General features: G+C 56.0%; 1 protein-coding gene across 4 annotated transcripts; it reads right to left on the bottom strand.

Annotated features, from left to right (window-relative positions):
• Positions 1 to 10: 10 nt before the first annotated feature.
• On the bottom strand, positions 11 to 24,310 carry SLC12A4 (solute carrier family 12 member 4). 4 transcript variants are annotated; one of them, XM_073796874.1, is made up of 25 exons: positions 24,138 to 24,308; positions 22,395 to 22,440; positions 18,125 to 18,219; positions 16,610 to 16,741; positions 12,927 to 13,073; positions 12,800 to 12,854; positions 10,989 to 11,119; positions 7,811 to 8,052; positions 7,441 to 7,655; positions 6,720 to 6,884; positions 6,544 to 6,642; positions 6,185 to 6,242; positions 5,668 to 5,842; positions 5,155 to 5,273; positions 3,588 to 3,686; positions 3,280 to 3,399; positions 2,976 to 3,080; positions 2,552 to 2,720; positions 2,073 to 2,268; positions 1,791 to 1,960; positions 1,572 to 1,703; positions 1,386 to 1,493; positions 1,022 to 1,209; positions 768 to 901; positions 11 to 584 (listed from the first exon to the last, which is right to left on the bottom strand). In XM_073796874.1, exons 1-25 carry the CDS (start codon positions 24,201 to 24,203, stop codon positions 493 to 495), a joined length of 3,258 nt encoding a protein of 1,085 aa, XP_073652975.1. In that variant the 5' UTR covers positions 24,204 to 24,308; the 3' UTR covers positions 11 to 492. The 4 variants fall into 4 exon arrangements, with proteins under 4 accessions (XP_073652975.1, XP_033701200.1, XP_073652976.1 ...); XM_033845309.2 differs by lacking the exon at positions 22,395 to 22,440; XM_073796875.1 differs by lacking the exon at positions 22,395 to 22,440 and having other exon boundaries at positions 24,189 to 24,267.
• Positions 24,311 to 24,751: the final 441 nt, after the last annotated feature.

The raw sequence follows: 24,751 nt of genomic DNA, 5'->3' as shown, positions 1-24,751 counted from the left end.
GCAGCGGGAGGCCCAGAAGTACACAATGTTTTATTGAAAAAAGTCAGGCTTCAGCTGGCTGGTTCCATTCAGCTCGGCTTGGTGGGAGTCCCTGCCCACAGTAGCCTGAGTCAGATCTTCCTGCAGGCCGGCTTGGCCAGACCCCTCCCTGGTCGCCCTTCCCCTTCTCTCTGATGGTGACATTCAAACAATAAATATGCAATAAATAGCGCTCCTGGGCCAGCTGCCTTCAAACCCCACATCAGCCCCCACCAGTCTTCTGAGTCAGGACAGGCGTCCTGGGGTGCTGGACAGGAAGTCCCCAAACCTCTCAGGGTCTTGCAGGACCTCGGATCCACCTCCATTGCCAGGTCTGGGCCCAGTCTCCAAGGAGACCTAGCAAAGCTGGGTCCAGGGCAGGGCTGGGCAAAGCAGGGCTGGCGGGCGGGTGCTGGGAGGGGGCTGTTTGTTACCCTGGATGCCTCCACTCTAGGCCACAAGTCTGTATTGGGCTCAGGAGTAGATGGTGATGACTTCACGGCCACCACCACGGACCAACAGCACCCGTTCGAGGCCCTCAGTCAGCACCTCCAGGAACTCCATGTCTGTAGGGCATTGAGTCAAGGAGGCAGCACCCAGGGAAGCACCAAGGGGCACCCAGGGAAGTTTCGCCCGTCAGTCAGAGCTGGGTGCCCTGGCACCCCCTCGGGTACCCAGGGAGAGGAGCTCCTGGCCTGACCTCACACACTGTCCACCTCCCCACTGTCCACCTCTTTACAAAGGGATACAGTTCTCATCGCCCTCGCTGTTCTTGGGTGGGCCAGGCATGTTCAGTAGGACTAGGCGGGCGTCATGGGAGCGTGTGACAATGACTTCATTGAGCTTCACAGCCGTGTGCATGCGCCGCACATTGGATTGGTCCCTGAAGATAATGCAGCTGAACATGGGCCCCGCCCCTGGCCCACCCACAGGGCTTGTCTGCCCCCACCCCACCTCCAATCCCAGACCCTAATGTGGCTGGGTCCATTTCTGCTGCACTCACGGCTTAATATGTACCAGCTCCCGGAAGTTGTCGGGGGCATGGCTGGGGTCCCAGGGCTCTGCTGCCATATATTTGTCCCGTGTCCATGTCATCTGGATCTTGTCAGTCCCAGCTGCAGACTCTTCCTCCTCGTCTGAGTACAGGCTCTCCAGCCGCAGGGCTGAGTGCCGGTCCTTGACCAGCTGGGCCTGAGGACAATCAGAGGAAGTCTCCTCGGTGCCATGGGAAAGGGTGGGCCTGGCTGGCCCAGCGTGATCACCCAGCCTTAGGGAAATGGGTGGGGCTGGGGTGAATCATTCTGATGCTCCCACCTGATGGCGTCTCCCAAGGCCTGACCCTGCCCTGGACGGAGAAGGCCACTGACCTCTCGCTCCCGCTCAGTCTTGGTCAGCCTCATCTGCCGCAGCATCTGGGAGCGCTGCTCCATCATCAGTGTCCGCTCGTAGGTATATGCAGAGATGTCGCTGTTATGCTGGGGAGAGGGTGAGCCATGAGGACCGCGCTACGTGGGGCAGGGTATCCACAGGGCTACGTCGGGCAGGTGGCTTACCATCTCCACCACTTCCACCTCTGCCTCGAGGCGCAGGTGGTACAGGAAGACAGCCAGATCCTTCTTCATCTGGATGCTGTTGTCATCCATCTGGGCCACCGTGAAGATGCGCATCCGGCACTTCCTCCAGACCTGTGGCAACAGAAGGTGGTGGTTCAATCACACCCCACCCCTTCAAGGGCCCAGCCCCTCTCACCGGGGCCCAACCGCCTGGCCCACCTTGTGCTGGCGTAACAGGAAGGGCAAGAGCATGAGCATGCCGCCGTCGTGGACAATCCACCACACATCGATGTGGCCCTCCAGGTAGCGCTCGTGGTTGCTGGGGTAGAAGGCGATGTTCTTGGGCACGAGCAGGGCCAGGTGGGCGGCCGTGGTGCAGCGCACGGTGTCTGGGGAGGAGGGGCACTACTGATCATCAGCCTGTGACCCTCTGGCCTCTGTCCCCACTTGACCCCTGCCCCTGTCCTATGTGGTCGAGCCCAGGCCCTGACCCTCACGCACCAATAAAGGTCTTCCAGGCACGTGGGTCCTCACTCTGTCGCCAGCCGTAGGGCCAGCCCAGCACCACGGAGTTATGCCTCATGCCACCCAGGCCGCAAGACTGGATGAGGTGGGCCAGCCCCTCACGCACCTTGCTGGCCACCACCACCTGGCAGAAGCCCTTCACCTTCTCAATCTCCATCATGTTCTTGATTGTCTGTGGGGAACATAGCAGGGTCAAAAAGCAAGGCCATCAGCGTCCCCTCTGCTGGGCTCCCCACCAAGGCCCCTAGGGCGCAGAGGGTGGGGGTGGGGGAGGAGACGGGGGCAAGCTGCCCACCCAGAGGCCATGTTTTCAAGATGGGACAGTTATAACCCCCTTGCTCCAGCTCTCAGCTGGCAACAGTGCTGTCCACCTGGCTGGCTGTGCACCAGCTGCAGCCCAGACATCTCTAGTCCAGCTCAGTGTCCTCCCAACACCACCCCCTTGCAGCAGGCACCTGCTCAGCGGCCTGGGCCTCGCCATAGCTCTCCAAGAAGCTGCCCTGGATGACAGAACCAACAATGGTCAGGCCCTTGCCGGCCTTAAGCTGGGAGGCGAAAGTGAGGAGCCGTGGGTACTTCACATGAAGATCCTCATCTAGCTTCAGCAGCACCAGCAGCTGAGGTCTGTGGTGGCCGAATGGAGAGGGAGCCTGAGACCAGGGCCAGAGGTTTCCAGGGAGCCCAGCTCCTTCCCTTCCTGGCTCACAGGCCCCTAGACGTAGCAGTGATCCAAGGGCCAAATAAGCAGGATGGTGCCCCTGGCAACTCAGGACAGGGAGCACGGACTAGGGAGGGGGAGCCAGCACCTCTTGACTCTCCCACCCTCACAGTGCCCCCTGAGAACCTGGACTGGGCCCCACCAGGCCGGGCGTGACTCACCGCCAGTTCTTGGTGTGAGGAGGTCCCTCCTCTAGCCGCAGCAGTGCATAGCGGGCAGCACTCAGGGACAGGCCTCGGATCCCGTCGCCCCACTCCTTCTCAGCCCTGCAGAGGCCCCCACAAGCTGGTAAGCCCCTGGTCCCACCCAGGGGTTGTGTCCGTGTGTAGGTGAGATGAAGGGGCCAGGCCCGAATCACAGTCCCCCAGCCCCAGCACCACGGTGGCTAACAAAGGACGGCTCAGCTCCCCACAACCCAATGAAGAGTGGCCCAAAGGCCCCAAGCAGGTGGCAGCCCTCACTCACCCTTGGTACTCAATGTACTTGTAGATCATGCCGGCAATGAGCATGGCAACCAGGGCATAGTACCAGGACGAGACAAACATAAGAGCCAGGCAGAGGCTCATGCCCAGGAAGGACAGCGCCCTGGGCCAGAGAGTGGGAAAGGGCCAGAATCAGGGAGAGACCAATAGGGCCCCAGGCCCAGACCCCCAATCTCTCACCAATAGCAACTGCTGCCCAGAAAATTCAAACCCCATCCAGAATGGGGCTCCTGGCTTCCCCAATAGCTCTTGTGTCAGAGGACCTGGCTCAGGGGCCCAGCTGGCGCTTACCAGTGATAGTACTTGAACCGAGGCCGCCAGTTGGGAGTCCTTAGGAGCGTCTGCACAGCACAGGCCAGGTTCACAAACAGGTAACACATCAGAAAGAACCTGCAGCACAGGGAGTGGCTGGTACAGAGCGGCCTCCTTGGCAGCCAGGTACCTGATGTCCCTGCCCTTCCAGGCTGGGCCTGGATGAGGAACCAGGACATGTCATGGCCCTGCCGTGCACAGGCTCAGGCAGGTCTTCTCAGCCTCACCACACCCAGTCCCACAGCCTGATGCAGATGGGACACTGCAGCAGTGTCTGCAGAACCAGGTCTTAGAGGATGGGCAAGTGTTCACAGGCAGAGGAGGGGAGAGGGCTGCAGGCAGGGGGAACAGCTGTGGAAGAGGATGGTATCAAGGAGGGCTCAGCGTCTGGAGACGGCTAGACAACAGTCAGGCCTCTGGCCTGGGTGATCAGTTGGATGAGGGGCTGTCATGAATGTGGGGAGAGTGGGTCAGGGGAAGACAACAAGGGCCATTTTGAATCACTGAGTTAAAGACACTTGAGGGACACTGCGGTGGGTGTGGGAGACTGGGATGGGGGAGGCCTACCGCCATGAGCCCTCCAGGAATGACAGCGGAGGGGCAGAGGGCTGAGTGGAGGGGACGCCAACCTTTATCCTCAGCTGGTACGAGAGGAAGGACAGACAAGAAGGCAGCAGGGCTTACGAAAGAGGGCGTGCCAGGGGGCAGGGACTCCCATGAGGTGTCCCATTAGGGCTGCCAGGAGGAGCCACGTGATAAAGGCTGAGATACATCCTCTGACTTGGGCAGTAAGGGGCCACCACCCAAGAAGACTGTGGCAAGAACAGTTTCAGGTGTGCGCTGATGTGTGGGTGGAGCTGGGCAGTAATGGGCGGAGGTGTGCTGGGGGGAACAAGAGAGCACTGACTCCAGCAGGCCTGGCTGGGGCTGGGGGGCAGCTACTTCGTGGGGAAGGGGGTCCCTCTCAGTCTCACAGGCTGAGTGGGGCAGTGAAGGCTGGCTCAGTCATAATGGAACAAGCAAAAGGAGCACTGGCAGTGGAGCAAGATGTGTGAGGAGAGGTGGAGTGGGCCCCAACCCTGGCAGAGGTGAACACAGCAAGGACACGAGCCCTGCCGCCAGGACCCCTGGAAATTGCCGCGTGCTCACCACCTCCTGCAGGGCACTGGCAGATCCAGATGCCCAGCATTCCAGAACTTTAAAAGCAAACAACTTTGAAAACGGATGAGGTAGTGGTGGCCTCATGAAGGTGCTAGAGACCAACGCTTGCCCTGACCCTGCTCTGGGGGTCGCCCACAGAGGCACATGGGACCTACTGGTCTCTTTAAAATTTCTGAGTAAGTGCCAGGCTCGCTCCAGAGGCAGAAGTGGCTGAGCTCTGCCAGGCAAACATCCCCCCATACAGCCTGACACATCTCCCTACTGCACCCTCAACACCAGACAAGGTCACAGAGCTGCTGGGCAGGGCCCCCGGCTGAGGGGTGCTGAGAGTGCAAGGAGCCTTTCCCAAGACCATCCCCCAGCCCTGCCCTGAGCCCCAGCTCACATGGATAGAATGGGGGCCACCATGTCAAGGGAGGCGATAAGGATGCCCAGCTCAGCGATGAGTGCTGTCAGGAGGAGTGCCCATGTTGGTTCGCCATTTGCCTTGCCATGGCCAAAAACCTGCAAGCACCAGGGTCAGTGGGGTCCGAAGTGAAGAAGTTGGTTCCACTGCCCCCATTCCACACCTAAGGCCACAAGTCATGAAGTCCCTCTGGGGCTCAGGTCACACCCATGCCTATCCTGATAGGTATGAGTTCCTCTGCCCTCCACTTCCTCAGGCCTCTCTGCTGTGGATGAGCCACAGACAGGCCTTGGGGATTCTGGGCCCAAGCAGCTCTGCCAACAGCAGGGCAGGGCCAGGGCCAGGGCAGCTCTCAGCAGCTCTCCATGGATAGCTGCATGGCCCTGGCCCCCAGCAGGATAAAACGCGCCCATACTTATCTCCTACCTCTCTCCCCCAGCCGGTGTGAGGGGCCAGGAGCACCCAGGCGGTGGGGAAGTGCAGAAGGCTCACCCGGAGGAAGGGGATGATGTTGTCCTTGGCGATGGCCTGCAACAGGCGTGGTGCCCCAGTGAGGCTCTGTAGGCCGGCGCCGCAGGTTGAGAAGAAGGAGCCGATGACGATGACCCAGGGCGAAGGCCAGGCTAACGTGCCCACCACCAGGTTCCTGCTGACGCCATCGCCGTACCTGCAGGGGCCGGACTCAGGCCATGTTCCATGCAAGGAGCCCCCCAAACCCTGGGTGGGGTCGCCCAGAGTGAGGGTTGGCAGAGGTCAGGAAGGATGGCTATGGTGGACAGAGCTCTGGCCCCTCAGCAGAGGCCAGGCCACCAGCCCCTATCCTTTCCCCTCAGCCCAGTCCCGATCTGATGTCACCATCCTCTCAGAAGCAAAAGTTCTGCTGGGGCCTGACCCACCACTGGCAACCAGCAGCCTGAGGACATGTGTGGAACCACGTGTGCAAGGGGGGCCGGTGTCAGGGCAGCAAAAGCTGAGTCCAGTGCCACGGGGAGGGGCCCAGATCACTCACTTGTCCCGGAGGACCACACCCTCGATGCAGGCGCCAAAGAGAACCACGCTGCTGAAGTCTGTGGCTGCGTCAAGGAAAGCTCGGCCTCCGCGGCCTCCGCTGCCACTGCCGTCCCCGTGCATCCCCGCACAGCGCCCAAGGGCCCCTCGCCCAAGCCTTAGCTGGCAGACTCAGCTGGGACACCTGCAGCTGTGGGTTTCGTGTTGTGTACACACCCCTTGAGTGTGCGCGTGTGTGTGAGGGGTGAGGTACACATGCACGCATAGGCAGTGTGTCTGCGCGTGCCAGCTGGTGACTTATACACAGGCAAGTGCCTCCTGTCCCCCTTCCCCACCCACCCCAGGCCTGGGAAAGGATACACACAAGGGAGGTCGTAACAATGGCCAGAATGGTCCCCACTGGGATGGACTTCTGCGCATCTCGGAGGTCCCCGGAGCGGTTTGAGCCAGCCATAATGCCTCCAAAAACAAGGAAACTCCCTGAGGGGCTCCCCGGGAGTGGGGGCAGGGCAGGGTGGGTGGGCAAGAGGGCTCACCTGTTACGGAGGGGAAGAAGATGCCGACTAGCACAGTGAAGGATGTGGCGATGTCGGCCACCACGTACAGGGGCAGGCTCTCCTTCAGGCCAAGGGCGTCTGTGGAGGGCAGCCCGTGCTTCTCCACGACCTCACCCTTCTCCAGGTAGGTGCTCCACAGGTTTTCTGTGGGGGCAGCAGCATCACCACTGCAGCCCCACCTACTTCCCAGGGAAGTTTGGGGCAGCCCAGCCAGAGGCTGCAAATGTAAGAGGTTCTCGGGGTTCAGGGGGGTGACTTCAGCCGAATGGCTACGGTGTCAGCCACCGGGCTGCTCTGGCCACAGAGAAGGAGCTGTCTGGCTACAAGTCTGAAAGGCGAAGGTGGCTGAACCACCATCACCTGCCACTGCCTGCCTCCTAGACAGAGGCCCTTTATGGCTCCTGTGAGAACAATCACAGGCAGGGTCAGGGGCTGGTGGCTGGGGAGAAATGGGCTGCCAGAACTTTCTGGGGGTTGTTGCAGGCCTGGGACACTGGCCAAACAGGCTCCGTTCACCCGAAACCCAGCTGCCAGGAGCCAGGCTGAGAGGACACGGCTGGGCTGGGAAGGCAGCCAGAACTGCCTCCCATTCCTGAGCTGGCCACACAAGGACAGCTCTGTGCTAATCCATCCTTCCGTGCTCATTCCCTACCTCCTGCTCAGTGTGGGGGGCAGGAGCATGACAGGAGGGAGGACGCACCCTGGAGCACGCCAGCAGCTGCACCAGGGATGCCAGGGATCTCAGTCACATTGTTGAGCAGAAAGTAGGGGTCGCAGGAGTCTGCAGTGAGGTTGGGGCTGTGGCAGAAGAGGCTCCAGAGCCGAGTGGCCACGGTCTCATTGTCCACCACGGCTGTCTTGGCACAGACATCAAACTGGTCCCGGGACAGGGTCCTATTGCCCAGCATACATACTCTGTGGGGCCGGGGGGGGACAGAAGCATCAGCACCTGCTCAGCCAGAGACCCCAACCTGCTTCCACCCTGTAGCCTCTACAACTCAAGGCATCAAAGGCCATCCACGTGGGAAGGATGTCAGTGCAATGCCTGGATGTATTCCCAGGTTACTTACGGAAACACGGGAGGGTCAAAAATAGACTTGATGCCCCCAGCATAGATGGAGAGGATGGAGATGATCACACAGGCCAGGAAGAGTGAGGCAAATTTGTTCACATACTTGACACCAACAAACACCACCAGGGTCATGAAGGTCAGAAAAATGGTCCCATATACCCGCATATTGTTCAAGGTGGCACTCGACATGTCATGAGTGCCTGTTGGGTAAAAAATGGCGGCTGGTGGGGCAATGTAGGTCTGAAACAAGAAGACAGATAGAGGAGGTTCAATCTTCCTATGTGGAGAGTCAAGCCCAATATTTTGGTTTTCTTTTTTTAAGAGTATCCAGAGGGGAGTTCCCTGGCCGTCCAGTGGTTAAGACTCAGTGCTTTCACTGCCGTGGCCCAGGTTCAATCCCTGGTTGGGGAACTAAGACCCCATAAGCTGCACGGCCAAAAAAAAACAAAACCAAAAAAGAGTATTCAGAAAAAGCCAGTCACAAAAGAGCATATATTGTATGAATCCATTTATATGACAAGTCCAGAATAGGTAAACCTGATTAAATTTTTATCTATCTATCTGGCTGCGCCGGGTCTTAGGTGCAGCACGTGGGATCGTTGTTGCTGCGTGCGGGATCTTCGTTGCGGCATGCAGGATCTTTTAGTTGCAGCATGCAGGATCTAGTTCCTGACCAGGGATCGAACCCGGGCCCCCTGCATGGGGAGCATGGAGTCTTAACCACTAGACCACCAGGGAAGTCCTTGATTAAATCTTATTGAAGACAGAAAGCAGATTAATGGGTGCCTAGGGCTGGGGGGAATGGAGAGTGATCACTAATGATCATGGGATTTCTTCTTGGGGTGATGAAAATGTTCTAAAATTGACTGTGGTGATAGTTGTACAACTTCATGAATATACCAAAAACCATCCAATTGTATACTTTAAATTCACTTTAAAGTGAATTGTATGGTATGTGAATTATCTCTTAATAAAGCCATTATTGGCTTCCCTGGTGGCACAGTGGTTAAGAATCTGCCTGCCAATGCAGGGGACACGGGTTCGAGCCCTGGTCCGGGAAGATCCCACATGCCGTGGAGCAACTAAGCCCGTGTGCCACAACTACTGAGCCTGCGCTCTAGAGCCCGTGAGCCACAACTACTGAAGCCCGCACACCGAGAGCCTGTGCTCCGCAACAAGAGAAGCCACCACAATGAGAAGCCCGCGCACCGCAATGAAGAGTAGCCCCTGCTCACCGCAACTAGAGAAAGCCCGCGCACAGCAACAAAGACCCAACACAGCCAAAAACAAATAAATTAAAAAAAAAAAAGCCATTATTTACAAAAAAGAGAAAAAGGATCCAGACACAGGAGTTGACCTGAATAGCTAAATAGCAGAAGTGGAACAGTTTGAGGAGCAAAAAAATAATGACAGCACAGGATTATGAGCCAAAGAATAAAATAAATAACCAGGAGTCCATGGGACTTCCCTGGTGGTGCAGTGGTTGGGAGGCTGCCTGCCAATTCAGGGGACACGGGTTCGAGCCCTGGTCTGGGAAGATCCCACATGCTGTGGAGCAACTAAGCCTGCGTGCCACAGCTACTGAGCCTGTGCTCTAGAGTCCGCAGGCCACAACTACTGAGCCCATGCGCCACGACTACTGAAACCCGCTTGCCTAGAGACCGTGCTCCGCAACAAGAGAAGCCACTGCAATGAGAAGCCCGCACGACACAGTAGCCCCCGCTCGCCACAGCCAGAGAAAGCCCGCGCACAGCAACGAAGACCCAACACAGCCAAAAATAAATAAATAAATAAATTTATTTAAAAAAAAAAAAAATATATCCAGGAGTCCATACTGATATAAATACATGGTTGAATAAATAAACAAATGGAAAAAGGACAATTTCCTTACAGAAGAAATCAACATAACAAATGTAGGAATGTGGGTTGGGGCTTCCCTGGTGGCGCAGTGGTTGAGAGTCCACCTGCCGATGCAGGGGATGTGGGTTCGTGCCCCGGTCCGGGAGGATCCCACATGCCGCAGAGCGGCTAGGCCCGTGAGCCATGGCTGCTGAGCCTGCGTGTCCGGAGCCTGTGCTCCGCAACGGGAGAGGCCACAACAGTGAGAGGCCCGCGTACCACAAAAAAAAATAAATAAATAAATAAATGTAGGAATGTGGGTAATAGAAAAACAAACAGGGCTTCCCTGGTGGCGCAGTGGTTAAGAATCCGCCTGCCAATGCAAGGGACACGGGTTTGAGCCCTGGTCCGGGAAGATCCCACATGTCACAGAGCAACTAAGCTCATGCGCCACAACTACCGAGCCTGCGCTCTAGAGTCCACGCTCTGCAACAAGAGAAGCCACTGCAATGAGAAGCCCACGCACCGCAATGAAGAGTAGCACCCGTTCTCAGCAACTAGAGAAAACCCGCGTGCAGCAGCGAAGACCCAATGCAGCCAAAAATTAAATAAATGAATAAATAAATTTATAAAAAGAAAAAGGAAAACAAACAACAAAACCCCCAGAATATCCAGGAACAGGCTCCACGCAACAGACAGGGGACCTGGAGGTGGGAATAGACAGGCAGTTCCTCTAAACATCTACTATCTGGATTCCCAGGGGCGGGCACTCTTTACCCTGTGCTCCCCACTGCTCCTCCCCCTCTTCTCCCACCACGAGGGCAGTTCAGTGGGAAGTGGGAAACGGAGTCAGAGCACACATGAGGCCCACAGAGGTGGCACTGCCCTCCAAACAGGGTCCTGTGGCTGTTCACCCTGATTTAGGGATGAGGATAAGATGGATCTGAAGGGCTTTATTAGCACAGAGCCCTGGGGGAGACAGAGCTGGCCAGAGCCCACATGAGCCTGGGAGGCAGGCTCTGAGTCACCACCAAGACCTGTCTCTGAGTTAAATGCAGTAGTTCACAGACCACCTGCCACGGTTGAAATGTTGCCCGAGTGGATGGAACATCCAGGGTCAAGGTGGAGACAGCCAGGCCCCTAGCTTGCCTGGCCCAAACTGGGAAAGGGCTGAAGGGGAGACTGGCTTGAACAAAGATCTTTCTCCCTTGAAGAGGCCTCCCTCATTATAAGCCCTAGACCCTGACCAGAGGTGAAGGGAGCATGAGCCGCCTGGGCCTATGGGAAATGGACTGTTTCGACAAGACCCGAGTTGGCCAGGGCTTAGCCTGACTCACCAGCAGGATCTCAATGGCCCCCAGGATGTACATAGCCGCTGCAAATGTTGTTCCCAGGTAGAAGCACAGGCCAACAGCCCCTCCAAATTCTGGTCCCAGCGAGCGGGAGATCATGAAATAGGAGCCCCCAGCTACAACAGAAAAAGCATACATAGGTCAAGGCTGGTTCTTCAAGGGGGCCTCTCCCATGACAACCCTTCACAACCATCCAGAGGGACAGGGACTGCTTTTCCCATTTATGAACAAGCAGAAGGGTTAGAAGACTTGCCCAAGGCAGCATGGTTAATAAGTGGCCAGGCTGCGGTTAGACCTGATTTCCATTTGATTCCAACACCCAGCACGGGCCAGTGACACGAATACTCTGCTGGGGCAGCTCTAGGTCCGCAGCAAAGCCTAAGTGGCCTACTGTCCCCCACCTCCCTGCAGTTAGGTCAGTCCCTGCAGCCTCCCCTGGTTGGATGTGTCCCATCTCAGCATGCCTCACCCCTCCCAAGAGCTATCTCTGTTAGTCTGACCCTCCAGACCAGGGCAGGGACTAGCTTTTTGCCGCTAGGGCCAGCCACTGGGTGAATATCCATGGCTGACCCTCCTGCCCTGAATCTGTGCTTCCATCAGAGTCTAACACCCCTGGCAAGACTGAGTCAACACTGGACCCCAGGGCCAGTGAGGGTGCAGGGGACAAGAACAATCCCATGCTGCTGGTTGAAGCTGCTCCTGATGAAACTTCTCTGGTGAAAAATCTGGGAACAGGGATCAAGAAGCTTTAAAAAGGCTAATAATCCCTTTCATGCTGTAATCCCACCTCTAGGACCCTCTTCTAAGGAAACCGCCAGGGGCGTGAACAAAGATCAGTGTGCAAGGCTGTTTATGACAATAACGTTTACAATAGTGAAAAAGTAGAACACAAGAGTAGGAGAATAACAAAAATTAGGTAATGTCAATCCTGTTTTAAAAAAACAAATGAACCGTTTCCAGCACTTGAGAAACACACAGACACACACAGACACACAGACACACAGACACACACACACACAGTTTGGGGAAAACAATACATCTCAATACTTTATAAGACCCTAAGACCATGTATGAAAAGGCTAACAGTTTTGACCTTAGGATGGTGGGATTATGGGTACTTTTCATTTTCTTTTCTACATTTTTTGCACTTTCAAACCCTCTATGGTAAACATATATTGCCTTTTTCCTCCTATTACTTTTATACTAATGCTAATAAAGCTGTTATTTGAAAAAAATAGAAAAGGATTCAAACACAGAAGCCAACCCGAATAGCCAAATAGCCAGAGTGGAACAGGTCAAGCAAAACAATAAATAATGATGGTACTAAGATTATGAGCCAAAGAACAAAATAAATATCCAGGAGTCCACAGTGATATAAATACATGGTTGAGTAAGTAAAAAAACGGAGTCTCTGAAAACCAAGTCCAATCTCAACATCCCGGCTGAAAACCCTCTGCATTGTCTATACTGTAATCCAGTGTGGCCCAGACTCCTTGGCTTGGGCCACCAGGTATGCCCCATCACCTTCTTTATCAGCCCCAGCCCCCGCTTTTAAAAAAGTACTTTTATCCAAAAAAAAAAAAAAAAAAAAAAGCCCAAACAAACAAAACACAAAACAACAGCAATCTCAAACTCTGTCAAGCAAGGATGCTCCTAAGTGGTAGCACTGTCATGGCATCAAGGACTAAGATCCCACCAGAAAACTGCCTGGGGGGGGGGGGCAATAAGTGTTCCTAGGCATGTCAAGGTGGATTCTGGGCCCATCCCCTCCTCAGGCCTGAGTGGTGCTCACCCACCTGGAACCACGCCGTTGGTGGCAATGGCGCTCATGGAGATGGCCGTCAGCAAGGTCTGTGGAAAGGAGGGCCTAGGTGAGCAGCTCAGCTGGGTGGGCTCTGGCCCTGCCCCAGCTGGGATACTCACACAACAGCAGCAAATGAGCACAATGAGGAGGGCCTGCAGCACACCGGCCGTGCCCACCATCCAGGTCAGCCGCAGGAAGAGGATAACCCCGAAGATATTCTGCAGGCAGGGCAGGTACACCCCCATGAGGGTGCCCATGCTGGGTGCCTATGGAGCAAGCGAGGGAGGGGGAGACAGAGCGTCAGAGGGGCCCAGATGCTCCACGGAAGGCCAGCCCCTGGTCACGTGACAGTCGCCCGCCCCCAGGGTGTTCTACCAGAGAACAGGTTGGAGAGGGATATTCCAAGTGGAGTCCTGGGGAGTGCAGGGGGTAAGGTGAGAGGATGTCTGTGTTGACTTTGATACATGAAGAAACAGTTTGGGACTGGGAAGGTATAAAACCTGATTCTTTTCAAAACCCCACGTGTGAGCTTTTGAGGCTCACCTCCCCCTCATGGTACTGCCCCCTTCCCTTCCTCTCCTCTTTTATACTTCTGCAAAGTGAGGTCTGTGTCAGATCTCCACCTTCCCACTCAGCATGACCCATGTCACCCAAGCCAGAGTCTAAGAAGTTGTTCCTGACCCTCCCTCTCTCCAACCCCCCAGTTCAGTCCAGTGGACACTGAGTCCTGCCCAGTCTGCCTCTCAAGCTGCCCTGAGATCAGCCTTCCTTGCCTCAGCCTTAGTCCCCTGAACCTGGGGCACTACATCTGGGGCACCTGGATGGTGCCTTCTTGTGCCTCTCAACCTCTCCACACTCCAGCCCGCTCTGCTGCCAGAACAGGTCTCTGAAAACCAAGTCCAATCTCATCATCCCTACTAAAACCCCTCTGCATTGTCTATACTGTAATGCATAGTGTGGGCCAGCCTCCTTGGCTTGGGCCACCAGGCCTGCCCCATCACCTTTGTCAGCCTCAGCCCCTGACAACATCAGTCCCTCAGAGCCTCTGAACCAGGGCATGTGCTGGGCTCTGCCTGGGAGGGTTACCCCTGCCTCACTGCCTGGCAAATTCCTCTTCAGTTAAACCTTCAGGAGACTTAACTCTTTACTCTCCCAGGAAGTTCCCCCAGGTTGCCTTAGCTGGAGTTGGTACTTCCTCTTGCATCCCCTCAGCATCTGATATACCCTTCTATCATAGTGGTCACGGTAACTGTTCACTCAAATGACCATACTGGGTAGACGTGGCTTGTTCACTGTTCTATTATCAGCAGGCCCTGCTGGTACTCAAAAGGTGCTCCTGAGCCCAGCAAGCGATGCCTTAGAAGGCCTCTGGGATAACCTGTTGGGAAAATCCTGCATAGAGAGTAGAGACTCAGGCTGGAGGGCAGGTAGGGAAGGTCTAATGGGCATATCCAGGCAGGATTTCTCAGCTACCTAAGGGTAGAGTAGGGGCCAAACAGGAGGCCAGGGCAGACGCTGAAGCACAGGATTAGGGCTGGTGGCTTCTTCTTCTTCTTTTTTTTAAAAACATATTTATTTATTTGGCTGCGCTGGGTCTTAGTCGCGGCCATGTGGGCTCTTAGTTGCGGGATGCAGGATCTAGTCCCCTGGCCAGGGATCAAACCCAGGCCCCCTACATTGGGAGTGCAGAATCTTAACCACTAGACCACCAGGGGAGCCCCATGCGCTGGTGCCTTCTTGAAGAACTGAGCCTCACATGAGAGCAGCCCAGAGTATTGGGGCCCTGAGAGCTTCCACCAGAGCCCCAGCAAAGCCTGCTGCCCTGGAGCTGGGGTGGGAGAAAGAACTCTGGCCACAGGAACTCTTCTCAAGGGTCCAGGCCTGGGGCAAGATCTGTGTGCAGCCTTAAGGACCACAGAAGGGCCTAGAAGGGCCCGAGTAAAAACAAATGGTCCCTCAAACTGTCCTGCACAGTGTAGGTGACAGATACACCTCATCTGGGCTCTGTCTGAGCCCTTCTCAGAGGCCCTTCTCAGACCACCCGCTGGATAGTAGCAGCTCCCAGTCCCCCATTTGAGGCTGAGTCACTCTGGGAAAAGGGCAGTGTGGGAAAGGGCAGGGCCGGAAATGCTTTCTGCATCTCCAAATAACCTCTGGCAGCCTCAGAAGGTCACCAGGCCACAGACGGAGCAGCTGCCATAGAGAGGCTGCCTTGGGTCTTGGTGTGGTCTGGTTGGAGGACCGCCCTTCCGGCTTTAAGCTTTCCTTTTCTGAGGCCCCTGCTCAGACCTGCCTGGGCGAGGGCCACAGCTCAGCGGCCCCAGCTCCCTAGCTTCCTACTGACTCTCTGTGGACTTGACCAGGCTCCTGCTTTCTCCATGAAAAAGCCACTGGCGCTGGGACACTCAGCCATCCTCTCACATCTTTAACCTAGGGCCAGGTGAGCTGGCAGGTAAGCTGAGGCTGGACCCCAGCATCCTCACAGGCTCCTCATAAGGCCAAGGGACCATGGCCCTTCGCCAACTCAGAATTTCTTCTGACACCTTGTTGAGATGTACACTAGCCTTTCTTAGGGACCTTTTTACTCCCAGCCACCAGCTTCCTGGGCTTGGTCTGAAGGGACAGGGAGGAGGCTTTTACCCAAGGATTCCATCACCCTCTGCAGGGCTAAACACAGATAGCCACAGATAGTCAGCCCTCTCTCAAGCGTGGGCTAGTCTGCCTCCCAGAATCGAGGGGTGCACATCAGCCTCTCGCCTTGGCCCACCTCAGTAAGGTCCAAATCTCATGGGCAGGTCTGAGGTTGGGGATTTGGCTTATTCCAACCAAGAGCTCCTCCTGCCTGTGCTGATCTCCAGCAAGAATACTACAGCTAGTGCCAGACTCAAGCTGCTTCCAAATCACAGCTTCTTCCCAAACCTCAGGGAGTCAGTAGACATGGAGGGAACGTTCTTTGCCTCCAAGCTGAAAACGTAGGGGGGAAAAAAACCCAGCATTCAGTTAACTTGAGCCCTGTCACACAGGGGAGCTGAGCAAAGATGTGCAAAGTCATCCTGAAGAGAGGACGGCTGGAGGGCCAGAGGCCTGGATAGCGACTAGGGATGGGACCAGCAGAGGGATAGGGAAGCCCCAAGAGGCATGCTCCTATCACCCCCAACCCTGGTGCTCAAGGAACCCAGGGGCTGTCGGAGGGGTCTGCCAGTGGAGCTAACACAGCAAAAGGGTTTAGTCAACTGCTCTAGGTCACATAGCCCCGAGGGACAACCAGGTTCCTGGATCCAAAGGTAATATCCTTATCCATCCTGATGGGATGCCAGTAATCTGGCATTCTACATAGTCACATACCTCACAGTAAGCCCACAAGTCTCCCAGCGTTATGCATTGATCTTGTTTAGCTTAGTCAACTTAGGCAAGTTACTTAATACCCCAACACTCAAGCTTCCTCATCTGTAAAATGGGGATGAAACCAGCACCTGCCTCACAGCTTTGTTGTGAAGACGACATACAAGAACCCAAGCCCACTGCTTAGCATGATGCCTCACACACAGAGAGGCCTAAGTAACGTCACGTTCCACTGTTATTTTTGAGGGCCTCCCTGGTCCTATGCCCTGAGGGCCACCTCCCTGGCCCACCCCTTGAAGTCTCCTTGAGCCCAAAGCACTCAGTGCCCATTCTCCATGCTCACCAAACCTGGCACCTACTTCCCCCAGGATGCTCATAACCATGTGGGGAAACTGCCAACTCCATGGTGTTGAATCTGTCTTCCGAGGAGCGGCCTCTCTGCTGCCCCTGACCAGCTCACCTTGGCTGCTCTCCGGCGGGCACCCTCTCCACTCTCAGCCTCCTCATGCTCCTTGGCGCCCTGTGTGAGGTTGGTGTAGCTGACGAGCTTGCCCAGAAGAGATGATACCTTCGGGCGGATGTCCAGCTCTTCCTGTAAACAGAGCCACAGGGTAATCTGGCAACTGGCACCAGGCTACCTGTGTGTAGACAGCAGCCTGGCCTCTGGCCGCTTGCCAAGCCCTGAGGCAGGCCTGGGCTCTTACCTGGGGAAACCCAAGCCAGCCCACTGGGCAGGTGTGGGTGCCACACCCCAGCACTCACTTCTCTCTGCCCCACCTTGGCTACAATCACTACCAGCCCATTTGCAAAACTACCTGCCTTGGGGGGAAAGGGCAGGACAGGGCACGGCTGGCAGACAGGGGAATGGCACGCTTCAGTCTGCCTGTTCGGCCTGGCCACCTCCCAGCTGTGAGTAGGCCTCTGGGACTCATATCTGCCTTCAACAAAAAAGCCACCCTAGTCACCCCAGGGAACCAAGGAGGTCAAAAGAGGTGTGGGACAAGTGAAGTCTCTCTTATCTGCCCAAACCCTGATTGTCCTGCATGGTCTTCTCCACCAGGCCTCATACCCCGTGAGTAACCCACCTCAATCCCCAAGATGGGATCCTGGAGCCCTAGCCCATCTGCAGGTGGGGCCAGGTCAAGAGGCCTCCCAGGGCTCCAGCTCCCGTGCAGCATCTAGCACAGCTTCCCCAGCACTGTGCCTCCGCCTGCCTCTGGCCCACATTTAGTCTTTCCCTGTCTATCAGCTCCCTTCTGACCCTACACACGAGGAGAAACTGGTCTGGTGTAAGAAGTAAAGATGCAGGTCTTTGCAGGTGTATGGAGATTGAAGAGCTTATGAGACTTCCATGGGGCAGCTGAATGTGTGGTCAGAATTTAGGGGCCTAAACCATGACTTCAATCCAGATACAACTTCTAAGCTTGAGTCTGAAAATGATAAAATTCAAGTTCAAAGACACAAAATTGGGAATGTTTCCAAAGAGACATCCACTGAGGTTGCAGATATGGCTAGAGGGGGCAGATCCGGTGAGAAGGACCAGGGCTCAGTAAACTTGATGGGCACAGAGTTGGAGGAGTCAACCAGGAAGGCCAGGGAAGAGTTCACAGGAGAGGGAAGAATCATGGACTATGAGAAGTCCTAGAAGTGAAGGGGACAAAGGAAATCCTGAGGCAAGAAATACTGAGAGGTGATGACCTTGCTGAGGGGCTGCATGGAAGTCAAAGGTGAACACCCCTGGAGGTGGTAATGGGGTACAGTGGCCTCTGGGAAAGCAGTTTCAGTTCAAAGGGCCGAGGGAACCACAGCCTGACTGCCAAGGGAGCGAGACAGACAAGGGGAGACTGGAGGAGAAGCCGAGACATAAGGAGGCACAACATCCAGCCTGTCTGCTGAGCTAAAGCTTGGGTCCTGACAGGTCCCTGCCCACCCACCTCCCTGCCACACCTGGGGCCCAGAGTGGCTCCTCAGCTACCTCAAACAGTGCCAGGTTCCTGTCATGGTAGTCACTTCCTCTGGAAGCTTCCATGGGACAAAGAAAAGGGCTGCTCTCCTTGTGGTTGCCATGTCCTGTGGAGAGAGAAGAACGGAATCCCAGTCAGGGGCTGCCTACTGAAACCCCAGCATGCACTCCTCCCCAGCAGGCGTGCTGTCATCTCTGTGGAGCACTCTGTGGGCCAGTGTTACCATGCTGGGCCTGTTTCCCCATCATACCCTGCCAGCCTCCTTGAAAGGGCCAGAATTGGAAGTGGCCTATGATCAAAACCCAGCACGTAGGGCTTCCCTGGTGGCGCAGTGGTTAAGAATCCGCCTGCCAACGCAGGGGACACGGGTTCAAGCCCTAGTCCGGGAAGATCCCACATGCCGCAGAGCAACTAAGCCCGTGCGCCACAACTACTGAGCCTGCGCTCTAGAGCCCATGCACCACAACTACTGAGCCTGCATGCCACAACTACTGAAGCCCGTGTGCCTAGAGCCCGCGCTTCGCAACAAGAGAAGCCACTGCAATGAGAAGCCCGCGCACCGCAGCGAAGAGTAGCCCCTGCCCGCCTCAACTAGAGAAAAACCCACGCGCGTCAATGAATACCCAACTCAGCCAAAAATAAATTAAAAAAAAGAGGACTTCCCTGGTGGCACAGTGGTTGAGAGTCCGCCTGCCAATGCAGGGGACACAGGTTCGTGCCCCGGTCCGGAAAGATCCCATGTGCTGCAGACTGGCTGGGCCCATGAGCCATGGCCGCTGAGCCTGCGCGTCCGGAGCCTGTGCTCCGCAACGGGAGAGGCCACAACAGTGAGAGGCCTGCGTACCACGCAAGAAAAAGAAAAAAGAAAAAAAAAAACAGCGTGTACACTCATCTAGCAGAGGGCACAGGTGTGAAGGGCCCAGACAGCACGTGTTAACACCAAGGGGCAGAGTCAACTGCAGGAGGGCGTGGCCCAGTCATGGCCCACCTTCAGACCACCCCTGAGACACACACTCGCATTTTCCAGCCCTTCGGGAATATCCAGTGTGTCGGGTGCCCAGGGCTCGGTGTCTTCAGGACTCCCCCAAGGTGCTGCCCTCCAGACAGATGAAGCCACACAGGGCTCCTTCTGCCGCCATGGCCAGCCGGCCGCCTACTAGCCACCCCACCATGCACTGCGCAGGGGCGTCCTTGAGGGCCACCCGAGGCATGCCGGGAGGAGGGGCAAGCAGGAGACTGGCCAGAGAGCGGAAGTGGGTGCCTGAAGCTGTCTAGGGTCATCTAGGAAAGCCCTACGGAAGCCTGACCAGGTGGCTGTGGGACCAAGCAAGACTGTTGGCAGGACCCTCTTGTTGACCTACCTCCCTGTCCCCAGATCGCAGCTGCTTGCTCCAGACTAGGCAAGTGGCCAATCCCAGCATCCACCTACCCCCCAGGCTGGTGAGGCAGTGCCTCAGCACCAAGAAAACCTCACAGAAAGGAGCCAGATGCACCTTTTTTTTATACGCCTGCCTCAACTCTCAAAGCTTGGCTGCATTTTCTGGCCACCGGCATTCACACTCTTCCCTGTTTTCCAAACTGTGTCCACTGTGAGTCTCAGTGGGTGACATTCCCATTTTTTCATCAAGCAGGCAGAAGACACCAAGTACTCCTTTTCCAGTTGCTAACAGTAAAACCCCCTTCAGACAGTCTGACAGCTGCAGTGGCAGTGGCTGGAGGCTTCACAGCAAATGGAAAGATGACATCTTGGTTCAAAGAAGCCACGTTGGTGTTGGATGGCAATGACTGTGGCAGCAGTGTTGGCCTGGTGTCCAGTGATGGAGGCGGCAACAGAAGTGTCTTCACTGATCCAGCCTAGTGGGGTATTCCAGCCATGCCTGATTTTGTGAGAGCTACCTGCCAACCTTTTCTGGTTAAATAGCCCGCAATCCATTTCTCTTGTTTGCAGCTAAGAATACTGAACGATGATACATCCTCTTCCATCTGATACATCCTCTTGCCATCAGTATGAGACTTAACTTGCCTTCTCTGAGCCAACAATCACTCAGCAGGTGCTGCACTGTGGATTCTTTACTGCCCAAAGAGACTGACAGGGAAAGCATGCTGATGACAATTTCTGGGGCAAAATCAGCTGTTCCTTCCCACAGTATGTAAAAGTGGTACATCGCCTCATCTAGGAACCTGGATTAGCTAAGTAAGCCAAGAAGCTCAGTCCCAGAAGCTACATGGCTGTATGTAGGGTAATGCCAACGGCACAGTGGACAAAGGTAGTGGGAGTTCAGGCCAACCTACAGAACCATGTTAAAGCCTCGTGAGGGACTTCCCTGGCGGTGCAGTGGTTAAGAATCTGCCTGTCAATGCAGGGGACACGGGTTAGAGCGGTGGTCTGGGAAGATCCCACACGCCATGGAGCAACTAAGCCAGTGCACCACAACTACTGAGCCTGCGTGCCACAACTACTTAAACCCACGTGCCTAGAGCCCACGCTCCGCAACAAGAGAAGCCACCGCAATGAGAAGCCCGCGCACCGCAACAAAGAGTAGCCCCCATTCACCACAACTAGAGAAAGCCTGCGCGCAGCAACGAAGACCCAACGCACCCAAAAATAAATAAATAGACAATTTTTTTAAAAAAGCCTCGTGGGGTCACGTAGCTCCTCAGACACCCTGTGACGTTTGCTGTGCCCTTGATGCTTGTTCAGGATCAGGATAAGAAGCCACAACAAAAATCTGAAAACCCAGTAACAATGCCCATTACACTGACAGCCCTTCAGTGAGAAGCCTCTGAAAAGTACTCTTGGATTTTTGTGACAAAAAAATATCTCCCCTGAATAAGTCAGAGGCTTCATTTTGTCAAAAAAAGGCAACTATAAGAGCTCATCTTATTTCCCTTTCTACCTTGGCTGCCAGGAACCTCTAAGCTAAATTTATTTTTTAGATGCAGTCACCATCTACCGCGTCTCAGAGTCCTTGCCTCTTTCCTCTGCATGGTTTTGACCTGACAGTGACAGTCCCTTGGGGACTGCATATCTCTTCTGATCCTTTTGTGGAAGTAGGTTGAAAGTAAAGTATAAATTATTCTAAACTCCTGCACTGCAGCCTGCCCCACCACTGTTACCTCATCTCTCTGAAGACTGCACTAGTATCCGGAAAACACAGAGCTGAGCACACAGCAGTTCCCCCAAAATGCCTGTGGATGGTCCTCTAAGACCCAGCTGATCCTTGTCCCTTAGCCATGAGTCCAGGGCAGCTCAGAGCCCTTGCAAGGGTTACCTCTAGTCCTCACAGCAACACTCCAGTAGATATCATTTACCCCCTTTTATTAACAAGGAACGTAAAGCTCAGAGAGATTCAAAGGCAAGGTCACTCAGTGAGAGGGCCAAACTTAGGTCCCAGGATCTACCAGAGCCAGGTGGGAGCTGAGTTGTAGGTTCTACTCCTATTTTGGACCCCCATCCATCCCAGGAGGCACCCCAGGGTGCAGTACTTTAACTAGAGAAGAGTGTCTGGGGCTTGCAATTTGGCCAGGGTGTGCATACCCAAGGCTCTTGGTGCTCAGTGGCCAGCAGACTAGCTTGGATTCCTGAACCTCCCACTGTGTGACCCAGGGCAACCTGCCTACCCTCTCTGTGTTGCCTTGGTTTCCTTTTCTATGAAGTAGAGCTAGTAACACCTACTCTTCCAACTGTCCAGATGCATCAGAAAAGGGACAATCTGGTGCCAGACACCCAGCAGGGATTCCGTGGAGTTCCCCAAAACCTCATCTAAAGACAGCTCCCATAGGATTGTGGGAATTGGGTGGGAGGGGGGGCTGGTGTCTAAGCAGTGCCTGGATATCTGTACTGCCCTCAGCTATTCCAAAAATTCCAGGGCAGGTCTGGGCATGCCTGCCAGGCCAAAGCTGCTCAGATACCACCTGAGACCCCTGGCGAACCACAGCATGAAGGCTGGGCCTGGGCGCTGCCTGTGAGGTACATATATATGTGTGCTCCTGCCAGCAGCTGTGAATGTACCAGCTGCAAGCAGGGATCCAGGTGACACTCCTGATCCCTCTGCTCACAGGTATCTGCCAGGGGTACCCCTCTAGAGCCTCTTCACCCCCTGCCCACAGACCACAGTGAGCTGGGTGAACAGGCCTATCTAGGCCTTTGGAGCAGAGGTATGGGCCTTGAGAGATTCAGACACCAAGCTGGGGGGTCCCCATAAGATGGACCTGAGGGGTCACTATTTTTGTGCCCCTGACCCTTTGCAGCCCCCACCAAGAAGGATCATAACCACTCACCAGGGTGCAGAGTGTCCCCCATACAGCAGACGCAGTCAAGATCTGGCTGAAAGGGAGGAAGAGGAGGAAGAAGGGGGATAGCGGGAGGAGCTGGCCCAGCCTGGAGGGACCTGACAGGACTCAGCCAATGTAGCTCCAGTTCCCTATAGTCAGCCTGTGAGAGGCCAAGGCGGGGCCAGAGGCAGGACTCCGCTCTGCCTACCCACTGGTCCAGGCTGATCTTAGGGATGCAGCCCAGCCCAGCCCAGCCTCTGGGGAGAGCGAGCCTCCAAGGGCTAACAGAGGAGCAGGCGTGGATGCTGGCTCCTGCTCTGGCCACTGGAACAAGGCTAGGGGCAGGTGCCGGCATGGGGCAGGGGTTGAGATGTGTGCACCCACACAGCTGTGAAGCCTGTTAAATGACCATGATGTCCAGCAGCCTATGCCACCGTCCTGTGCCATCTCCTCACACAGCAGTCAGGTGACACACATATAGCCATCACCCACATCAGGCATGGATCACCTCAGTCATGTCACCATCACAGACAGGTCAGAGTCAGATCAACATCACATCACCTGATACATGCCAACACACACGTTCCCTGCATATCTCCATCATGGTCAGTCACAGACGAAGCATTTGTCATCAGTCACATCACCATCCTCATCATCGATAACCCTGCAGGAAATGGTGGCCCACAAGAAGTGCTATCCTGACCCCACCTTCACTCTGCGGTATCCCACAGCTATACACTTGCACAAGCACAATTACACATGCATATGCTGCTACACATACAGACACATGTTCTCGGCAGTGTTCACACTCCAAGAGTGGCCCTGCAAGGACAGCCCACTGGGGGGCTCCTGGGGGAGGAGATGGTGAAAGGGTCAAGGGCAGACACCTAGGAGGGGAGGAGGGGTTTACCTTCAGGTCCAGTTTAACATCTAGGTTAAGAGTTAGGGCTCTGGAGGCTCCAACCCTCGATTTGAATCCCCTAGAGCAAGTTACATAAAGGCTCCATGCCTCAATTCACTCCTTTCTAAGCGTGAGTAACATGACCTATCCCATGGGGGAAATTAGGAGGATTAAACGAGTTAATTCACTTCAAGTGCCTAGACAAGCCTGGTCCCGTGTGAGTGCTCCACAGATGCCCACTGTACCTACAGATGTAAGCTGGGATCCACGCAAGTGCACTCACAGGCAGTTACCCACTGACCCCCTCAGGCAGGCACAGCCTTCTTTCCAGGGCCCGGGAGTGCTGGGAGGGAAGGGGGAAGGGGAGGGGAAGGGAGGCGAGAGAGGGTAGTCTTAGGGAAAGAGGTGCTGCCGCACAAAAGTGTAGGCAAGACGGGAAGCGCTTAGGGGCGGTTCACATGAGGTAGGAAGTGAAGGGTCTGGGGTCCGGGCTGCGGTCGTTGCTCCCAGCCGGGAAGGGCCAGGGATGGAGGCTCAGCGCTCTCCGCGCCCCGGGCGGCCCGGCTGGCCCGGCAGGCCTGGCCACGTCTGCAGCCCCCGCCCGCGGCCCGCAAGGGAGGAGCTGGGGCGGGGAGGGAGGCCCGACCGCAAGCGCGAGCGCCGGGGGCCGAAGAAAATTGTTTCTGCGCGCGCGGAGTAAGGGACTGCTGGCGGCGACTCAGTCTAAGAAAAGTTGGGCCCGCATCGACGTGTGCGCGCACCGGCCGGCGTCGGTGTGAGAGCGGGCCCCGCGTGGCCGGCTTCCCTGCCCCCGCCCCCGCCAAGGACCCCTGCGGGCGCGTCCTCACCCTCCGAGTCCTCCCGGTCGGCGCGCTCCCCGTAGTCCACCCAACTGATACCCTCGAGGTTGTCATAGTCGCCGCGTCGCGGCCCGTCCACCGGCACCACGGTGAAATGAGGCATCCTGCGTGCTCGGCCCCGCCGCGCCCGCCGCCCCTGCCGCCCGCCTGACTGTCCCCGCCGCCCCGGGCCGGCGTGCCCCGCCCGCTCACATTCCTCCCCGCTGCGCTCACTTCCTCCGCCCGCCCCCCGGGCCGCCCCTCGGGGGCGGGGAGCAGGAGGGGCTCGGGCCGGCTCCTCCCTGAGGGGGGAGTCCCAAGCGGAGTGAAGCCCCCGGGGCGGGAGTAGTACTCCACGCGCTGGGTAGGCCCGATTCCTGTGTGACCTCGGGTGGTGAGCCGCCCTCTCTGAGCCTTAGTTGCAGCACTTGTAAAATGGGGAAATGTGCTTCCACCTCTTGGGGCTGCTTGAGGGCCGTGAGATGGGGTACGGGGTGCATTGGCCCTGCGCTTTGTGCCTAGTGAGCGCTCAGTGACATTTCTGTGATTCAGGGACGGGGAAGGATAGGGAGGAGCGCAAAGGTCATTTCGGTCCTGCCCAGGGCCTCCCACCATTCCTGAGT

The sequence above is a fragment of the Tursiops truncatus genome, chromosome 19 (assembly GCF_011762595.2).
Source record: "Tursiops truncatus isolate mTurTru1 chromosome 19, mTurTru1.mat.Y, whole genome shotgun sequence".
In the NCBI taxonomy this organism is placed as follows: Eukaryota; Metazoa; Chordata; class Mammalia; order Artiodactyla; family Delphinidae; genus Tursiops; species Tursiops truncatus.
The sequence above is the reverse complement of the archived record's forward strand: the minus strand, read 5'-3'. Positions and strand labels throughout refer to the sequence as shown.

Excerpts from the sequence above, each read along its gene's own strand:
- SLC12A4 (XM_033845309.2), bottom strand. The coding sequence starts at position 24,252 with ATGCCTCATTTCACCGTGGTGCCGGTGGACGGGCCGCGACGCGGCGAC. Across the intron at positions 16,742-18,124 it reads GGAACCTGGCACTGTTTGAG|GAAGAGCTGGACATCCGCCC; the intron begins GTAGCTGAGGAG and ends CTCTGTTTACAG. Across the intron at positions 902-1,021 it reads GAGCTGGTACATATTAAGCC|GGACCAATCCAATGTGCGGC; the intron begins GTGAGTGCAGCA and ends CATTATCTTCAG.